Source organism: Stomoxys calcitrans, chromosome 1 (assembly GCF_963082655.1).
Source record: "Stomoxys calcitrans chromosome 1, idStoCalc2.1, whole genome shotgun sequence".
Taxonomy (NCBI): Eukaryota; Metazoa; Arthropoda; class Insecta; order Diptera; family Muscidae; genus Stomoxys; species Stomoxys calcitrans.
Window position 1 is genome coordinate 100894637 of NC_081552.1, and position 8915 is coordinate 100903551.

Below are 8915 nucleotides of genomic sequence, written 5' to 3' on the forward strand. Positions count from 1 at the left end.
CTCTGCCACATTTCGAAATGTACACCTTCTTAACAGTAATATTGCATAAATTAAAATCATCTCTTCCAAAAAAAAAGTTATTAAAAAAGGCCTAAAGTAATCAAAATAAGTAACAGGCAACTATAAAATGTAGCATAAACACTTTTTTCAACAGACTTGTGAATTCAAAACAGCAGATGTTGTTTGCTGACCAAAATATTTGCTAATACAGCCGTCGATTTTTGCCAAAACAGCAGTAATGTCTGCTTTCCTATTTTCAGCAGACAAATACTGTAATTTAAGCAAACATTTTTGCTGTTTTTAAAAATAAATTTGAGTGTAGGATTACCAGGGTCCAGTTTTTGTTTTTAGATATTTGTAATCTACTCGCCAATACCTTTCATTTGATACCCATATTGCCTAGGTTGGGTATCACCCCCATTCTTAAGTGGTAAACTCATAGAAAACAGTTTGCTGAAAATAGCAAACACTGCTCTTACAGCAGTAGTACTGCAATTTCAGAGTAGCAGGCTCACTGCTGAAAAGTCAGTTGTTTGCTGAAAATGACTGCTGCTCAATTATGAAGGGGTTGTTGGAAGAAACAAGTAAGAGCGTGTTAAGTTCGGCCGGGCCGAATCTTATATACCCTCGACCAAGGATCGCATTTGTTGAGTTCTATGCGCGGTATCTCTTTTTAGGCAAACAAAGAATATTCAATAAGAAATGTTATGCTGTTGAAGCTATATCAAGTTACAGTCCGATTCGGACCATAAATGAATGCCGAATATTGTAGAAGTCATTGTATAATATTTCAGTTCATTCGGATAAGAATTGCGCCTTGTAGGGGCTCAAGAACCAAAATCGGGAGATCGGTTTATATGGGAGCTGTATCAAGCTATTGATCGATTCAGACCATATTAGACACGTAGGTTGAAGATCATGAGAGAAGCCGTTGTAGAAAATTTCAGCGAAATCGAAATAAAAACAATTGATCCTAGTATAATATGAATGTACGATTGTGTTAACACAGCAAACGTCATTTAATTATGTTTACAAAAATTATGATATTTTGTTAAAGTTTTTCGCAACAATTTCGAAAGCTGAACAAAATACCCTACTTAAACGAGTCATTGTTAAAGCACTATAAAGGGAAAACGAGTCGTTTGCTGAAAGCAGCTTTGGTCTGAACATGGTATAAGAACGTAGATATTTCTGCATATAAATACATTTTAGGATTTAGGTTTCATATTTTTTCCAAAAATTAGGAACATTTAGGACTTATAAGAACACGATGCAAAATATGTGCATATTGAGCAATAGTTGAATTAAATATTTATCAATTTTCATTTCCACCAAAAAAGAATTTTCAATCGACTTTGATGAAGTTCGAAGAAGAATTCAAAGAAGTCTTTTAGGCAAAATGAAGATTGTCTTTCGTAAAAATGGTCAAAAATGATTTTTTTGAAACATCTAAAAATTATATTTGTATAATGTTTTGGGATTGTTTGCGTAGAAATGTATGAGAACAAATTTTTTCCAAAATTGGAAAACAATTGGATATCAAATTAAAAACAATTAGAGATTAAATTAAATAAAAATAAGCGCAAAATAAAATTTTGTAGAATGTTTAGATCAAAGTACTAAGGCTTATTGGCCGAAATGATTAGCAAAGTAATTCATATCTTCGGATTAGAAAAAAAGGTTCTTGGGGGATCTAATTCGCATACAAATAGTTTTTTGGCAATCAATACAAAGTTTAGCTTTCACTTTATGACCAAATGTCATCGCTGATGGGTCAGTTTCTGGAAGCAGTAGCGTCCACAATTTTTCCGAAAACAAAATGGAAATTCTTTTACATTTACAGAAGAATTATGAAAAATTTTCGATTTGGAAAAAAGTAGGTTGGCCACCCAGCATTTCGGGGGGAGCTTTATCTAAATCTGAACCGATTCTTTCCAATTTCAATTAGCTTCGTCTCTAGGGCAAAAGCAGCTAAATTTGAAGGCGATTGGATGAAAATTGGGACCTGTACTTTTTACACAAATAAATATGTACAGATAGACAGACGGACGGACATAGCAAAATGGAATCAAAAAGTGATTCTGAGTCGATTGGCAGACAGTCGATGACAGTAGGGGCTTCGAGAGGCTCAAGATGTCAAATCTGGAGATCGGTTTACATGGGAACTATGTCAGAAAATATGCCGATTTAAACCATGCCTCCCACTGTTTTTGAAAGTCCTCAAAAAACACCATGTTCTAAATTTAATCCAATCGGATAATAATTGCGGCTTCGAGGTGCCAGCAAAGTCAAGTCTAAGGTCCATTTTATACGGGAGCTTATATGGGAGTTCCATTTGCAATCTCCAACGCTGTATAACATTTCAAGTGGGTCTCCTTCGACCGCTATCGTGATTTCGACAGACGGACATAGCTAGATCTACTAAGAAAATCAAGACGAGCAAGAATATACAGGGCTATTTTTTGTGTGTAGTTTTGTGTGTAGTTTAACATTTTTGTTGTAATCGATAGATAGGTCCTTTCCATTTACTTTTTAAAAATAACTTAATTTAAATGTTGCCTTTGGCTCCAGTTGTAATGGTCTATTCTTAAGGTCCAATTTTGCACCACTATCTTGAGCATTACTGCCGATGTCGTTTTTTCGGGATGGTCTTCGTGCAGATGCGACGCCTAATCGACTATGAAGGCCATAACTAACGGAGGACATTTGTCACAGAGCTCAAATTTTGATAATAAATTTCAACGATTTGAAATAATTGCTCGTTTGTGTTGTACAAGATAAATTGGCAGAGTATACTGGACCTTTTTCACTTTCACACCAAAAAAACATAACTCATAAAAAATCACCCTTTATATTATTCAATTAGTTTTCCTCGGTAGGTTTTTTTTTATTTTTCCTTTTCAAAACCCAGTATTATATAGTATTTTTTTTTTTAGTTTCATTGTTTTTTTTACGCAAAATTAACTGAATTCAAAGTGCCTTTAAATAGAATTGATAAGAAAAAACTCCAGCACAAGACTGTCTTCGGCTCTGACACCCCTATTCAATTGCTGTTGGTGTGCAGTGCAGCAAACTTCGCCTGGCTGTTCATTTGACAGCTTCTTTAGGGCGATTTGAACATCGTTTAACATTTAATCTGTGGTCTTTGTTGCCTGGGAGACTCAATACAGTTTTCTTTAATGGGGTCACTTACTTTGGTTGTTAAACTACTGGAGCACCGGTATTCCATTGTGATATGTTTTTTTTTGAGGCGTTTTTTCTTCGATGTTTTAAAAGTGTTGATGTTGAATTTAATTTAAATATATCTTTAATTAGTTTTCTTTTTTAAAATTGATTATTTTTTTTTCTTTTGCTAAATACTTTGATTAAAAAACTTTTTTTTAAAATTCACTTTTATTTCATTTGAATATTTTTTTCTGGGAATTATTTAAATCTTTTTTTCTAGTCTTTTAAGTTTACTATTTTTTTTTTATTTATTCTCTTTTCTTTCCGAAGTTCCTACACCAATTCCTTTCAGTTAAACACGCATAATTAGCCACAACAGTTCGAATACAAGAAACCGTTATTTCTGCTTCATTAACTGTGAATTGATTCGATGTTTTTGGTGGGGGAAAACTAAACCGTTTCACTCGAGAGCTCACCTTAGACTGGCCATCCAGATCTGGCTTACCATTCCTTAAGCACTTTGTCTTCGCACTCGTCTTCCATGGGCAATAAAAGCAGTAACTCTTACCACACGAACCTGAAACTTCTTTGGCTTTTTACCAATGCGAGAGACCGTCCGTCCCCTGCCTCTCGCGGTAGCGACTTGCTGCTCGTGTCAACCGATGAATAGGTTTGAATGCTGCTTTGTTGCCTCTTTGTGGCGATTTATTTCAGTCAATCAGCACCACTACCACTAGCCAGCAACTTGCGTGGCTTAAGCCACATTACTCCGCGAATGACTCTCTTCCCATTGCTTCTTACCCTTTCTTTTCTTCATGCGTTTCCTCTTCTTTATTCATTTTGGGTTCGTTTTTATTGTCAACATTCCTTCTTTCACTTTATGCTCAAATCTGCAGCTCAGTTCAGCCCAGCACAAGTCGTGTTTTTCCAGTGAGGAGATCAATGGATGGGCGTATGTTTGTATTTGTGTCTGTGTATGATCTTCACTTGCCACACATAAATGACTATGACTTCTTTGGAAATGAATGAACCATGCATGAACACTGTAAGAAATAAAAGTACAAATTTAATGTTGAAAGGTACCTTTTACAATGTATATGTATATCTATTTTCATACATGTAGATAACAAATTAGGCTGATCATTTCGGTTTTTGAAAACCGGGTTTCAGTTCTTTAGGCTGAATGTAGTAATCAGTTTCTTTGAAAATGTCATTCCGCTGATATTCCCTGATACAAAACTAACATCTTATACTCCCTTCCTGTTTCTGGTAATACAAATTGCAGACAGGTTGCAACTTATTACTACATTCGAAAAACGGTTCGCCGTTTTCGTTGATATCCGAACATTCCCATATCTGGTAATGTAAATTAGCGTCGCTTCCCATTATGACTATATACATTTTTCGCAGGTGAAAACACATGTTTTTCATGGTGAATTTTTTAAAACACTACAAAAATGTCAAAGGTAACTAATACTTTTATGAAAATTTTTTCATAAGTAATGAGGGAATGCCCTACTGAATGAAATCATCAAGTTTTTTATGAAATAATGAACAAATTTCGCTAAAAGCAAATATAGTACTAGCCTTAAGGTTAGAAAAGCCAAGAGATGGGATGTCCTCCAGTTGAACGCAATCTTTTGGCTGACTTCTATGCCGTTTTCGAATCCAGACGTGTGGCATTTGGAGTAGTCTGTGCTGGAAATCTGTGCGCCCAAATTATCAGTGATAGTTTTAGGATTATTCGCACCAAGCCTCTCAATAAAGCTGACAGCAATGCGCCTTCCACGCCTTCAAAGAACGTATTCGTTAGCCACAGAAGACAGAATGCCTCGAAAAATTATAGGCATGCGAAGAAGTCTTGTCCTAAAGACTCGAACCAGGTGCTTTCGTTAAAACGCCCCGCAGACCAGTCGTCTTTCGGCTACTGGAGTCTGACGCCGCAGCTCCGCCAGTCCGAGGTCCTAGTAGCAGACAACAAGCTGCGGCCTGATATCACCACCGCAGCTGTTGGTCCATTCTAAGCCTACTCCCGGGTTCTAGATCTACCCCTCCAGTGGAAACAGTCACAGACCACCAACTATCATAACTATTCTTTAGTGACTGTAAAATATCTTGCTTAAGTAAATACCTATTGCCATTCTAAGCCTACTCCCGGGTTCTAGATCTACCCCTCCAGTGGAAACAGTCACAGACCACCAATTATCATAACTATTCTTTAGTGACTGTAAAATATCTTGCTTAAGTAAATACCCACTGCACTCAAGGGTTTAATCTTAGAAAAAATGGATTAAGAAAGTGACAGCACATAGTTACAATACCTGACATCTGATAATACCATAAGCTGATATTGAATGCAATATTAACATTGCTTTTATAAAATGAAAGTTTAAAGAAGGAAAACTGTTACATATCTTAAAATGATGACACATATGAAGGAATTAGTGTCGTATCCAGCTCGAATTGCATGCGAATTTGTGATCTAAAGACATTGAGATAATTTCGCCCTATTAGTGTAACTAGAACTGTGCACCATCCAGCTATCAATTTGTTGACTACAAGACAGCCCCAAACGTTCAAAAAAGTGTATATCCATATTTCGAACCCCTGAAAGAGTAGTAAAACTTTATGAAATAAACTGAAAATCGTTCCTCTGTTAAAGAAGGAAAAAAAAATCTCTTCAAGCTGAATCAGGTTTGTAAAAACATGTATTAATTCCAGGTTATAGAAATTGGCATACTATACACTAAAATCTCTTATCGAGATAGTTCACCTGTTCTGGATGTAGGGCCACAGTTTGAAAGACTGCCTTACATATACAAGAGAACTGGCGTCTGTGGATAAGATAAGGTCTAAATAGCAGTGATTGACAGTTGGGCACATATAAGTGTCTGTGACAGTTTTTATTAATATACAAGCATAACATTTAAATGTTATAGAACCAGTATTAAAATAAGGACAACTCTTTTTATCTAATTGATATTAGATGCTATGGCAGAGACGCAAAGTGTTGCCCCCGGTGGACAAAAATGCAAAAATCGAATACAAAATTTATTGTGAAATTATTTGCTTATCGTTTAAAGCACATTTTAAATAAGAAGAAACCAAACAAAAATATGTATAGTTTTGAAGACCCCCTTCAACTTATAGGTGTTTTCATACAAATAATTTCCACATATTTTTTACCAAGAAATGAATATTTCAGTTTTTGTGAACAAATTTAAGTTTGCCCCGATTAATGCACTAAAATAGATTCAGATCTTAAAGAAGAGGTAGTTCACAAACAAATTTGTTCAGTGTGCCACACACACGCTGAAAAAAAAGTTGCCCCAAAAGGTTTTTCCTTATTCGTAGGATCTTAGCAACAAGCCAAAGAACAAAAACTTTAAAATAAAGATGCCATCCTTAAATTTAATTACTTATTTACTAACGAACATGATCATGCATTTCAGATGACTGTCCAGTTATTATTTTTTCAAAAATTCTTTTTGTTTTGCGTATTTATCTGCGGTTCACTGTTGTCTAATCCGAAGCTCAAATTCCTAGCTTTCAAGGATATATTGATCTTCATATAGATTGTGCATTTTTTTTACCGAGACGCAAATTTAAAATAACAAATCGTTAATATGAAGGAAAATATTTTTCACCCAAGGGATTGTTCCCTTAAAAAGTTGTAAAATTTACCATCTTTATATTAAGTTTGCTAATCTTTGGATCTTATCTTTAAAATAAGGAAAACCTTTTTTCAGTGCATGAACAAGGCTTAAACCAATTACATTCTAAGTCGAATTATTGGTAAAATTGATCTAAAAAGTCTGACTTGGCCCACTCTACACTGTTAGAAAAAGGACGGTAGTTTGCCAATACCGGCTGGTGTTAGTTTGTTCGGGTTATTGGCAAATACATATTTTTAATACCATATGGTCTCAATGTAATACCAGATGAGAGATGCTATAAAGAATTGACGGTGTTACATTTGTACTAAAAACGTATTCAAGTACTCTAAAGCAGTGAAAATGGAAATAATATAACCTCCGAGGAAATTCTATACCAAAAACTTGATAAAGTCTCTTGTTTGGTAAACGATGCTGTGTTGGTGTATTCATATTGAAACTACTTCTGAGAATCTGTGGGTATGGTATCAATTCCTGAAAACAAAGAATCGAGTTTGGTCACGATGCAACACAATTTTTTTTTAATTATTTTATTGCAATTCTTAACATAAACAAGTAAGGAAGGTCTAAAGTTTGATACCCTACACCACATTGCATATGCAGGCTATGTCGTCGAATTTAAAATTTTCTTGTATTTGATATGTAGCATTTCGATCAAAATCCGTACATATTGTAGCAGCCATTGAGTAATTTGTTGTGCAAATTTTTGAGAAGATCGATTGATAAATGGGTTAGCAACGGCCCTAAAAGTGAAAATCGGGAGATGCATATGAACAAATTTCTATTAAATTCATCAGTCATCAGAGTTGTAAGAGAAACCTTTGTTCCAAATTTTGTGAAGATTCATTAACAAATTGCTAAATTAATGAGTATTATTCAAAATCAAGCGAAAATATACATGGGAGCTATATGTAAATCCGAACCGGTTTCTATAAAATTCAATACCGGGAGTCTTAAGGGAATCCTTTGTGCCAATTTTCGTGTGAATCGGTTAACAAGGGACCAAATTGTTGCAATAAAAGTCGAAACGAAATACATATCGGACGAACATATATATGGGAGCTATATCTAAATCTGACAAGATTTCTATGAAAATCACCAACGAGATTTATAAGAGAATTCCTTGTGAGAATCGGTTCACAAATGACGATATTATTGCAATTTTAGTCCAAATCAGACACACATATATATGGGAGCTATATATATATCTGGGCCGATTTCTATGAAATTCACCAATAATGTCGAGACTTTTACGAGAATCCTTCCCTCCAAATTTCAGGATATCAACTCGGATAACAAATGGACATATATATGGGAGCCAGGGACCTAGCCAAATTGTTTTCAAAATCGAAAATTGCCAAATTCTTCTGTTACTGTGAAATTGGTAAAGATACTTCAATTTTTTTTTTTTTTTTTGAAATTGCGGTCACTATTGTTTGCAGGAACTTACCCATGGCGGTGATTTGGTCATAAAGTTAGATGTGAATTTTGTAATGATTGCCGTTACACTAGTTAAAGGCCGATCCTTATCCTTTAAAGTGTGGTTGTCTTTGGTAATATCATAGTTCTGTAGTAAAAGTTTCTTGAATCAGCTTCAGATTTTGATGGCATTTTTTTTAACTTGCGCTCATTTTTGCTCTCAAACTAGTTTTAGGATTTCAACAGGTTATTATCTGTGTTGGTCTTAAATGACTTTTTTCCACAAAATTTTATGCAAACAAACTGAAAACATTAAGCAAGAATAATTTTTAAATATTTCAAAAATAATTTTTTACCAATTTTTGAATGATGTCAAGAATATCTTCTTCGAACTTAATTAAAATCGATCGAAATTCCGCTTTCGATGGAAAATGTGACCGATAAAAATTATATCAGACTATTGTCGTATATGCTTATAATTTCCATAATGTCTTTATAAGTCCTAAAGTGTTCCTAATTTATTGGAGATAAAATAAGAAAAGGTGGTAGAACTAAAAATCAGAAACACGAAGAGATTTCTACGTTATTGCAGTTGTAAATTTTTTCATTCTTTGCCTACTAATTGATGTCAGATGACCTAGCGGCTAACGTGAGTGT

At 34.6% G+C, this 8915-nt stretch overlaps 1 protein-coding gene across 2 annotated transcripts in view; it reads right to left on the reverse strand.

Moving 5' to 3' along the window:
• Positions 1-8509, reverse strand: part of LOC106091159 (uncharacterized) — a 122681-nt gene extending 114172 nt beyond the window's left edge. The window contains exons 1-3 of one of the 2 annotated variants that reach the window (XM_059361269.1): positions 8290-8509; positions 3642-4208; positions 3194-3498 (exon numbers count right to left, since the gene is read on the reverse strand). In XM_059361269.1, the coding sequence (XP_059217252.1) occupies positions 3194-3229 (36 nt within the window). In that variant the 5' untranslated portion in view covers positions 3230-3498; positions 3642-4208; positions 8290-8509. Of the gene's footprint in view, positions 1-3193; positions 4209-8289 lie in introns of both variants that reach the window. The other variant, XM_059361270.1, reaches the window with a different exon arrangement.
• Between the last annotated feature and the right edge of the window lie 406 nt (positions 8510-8915).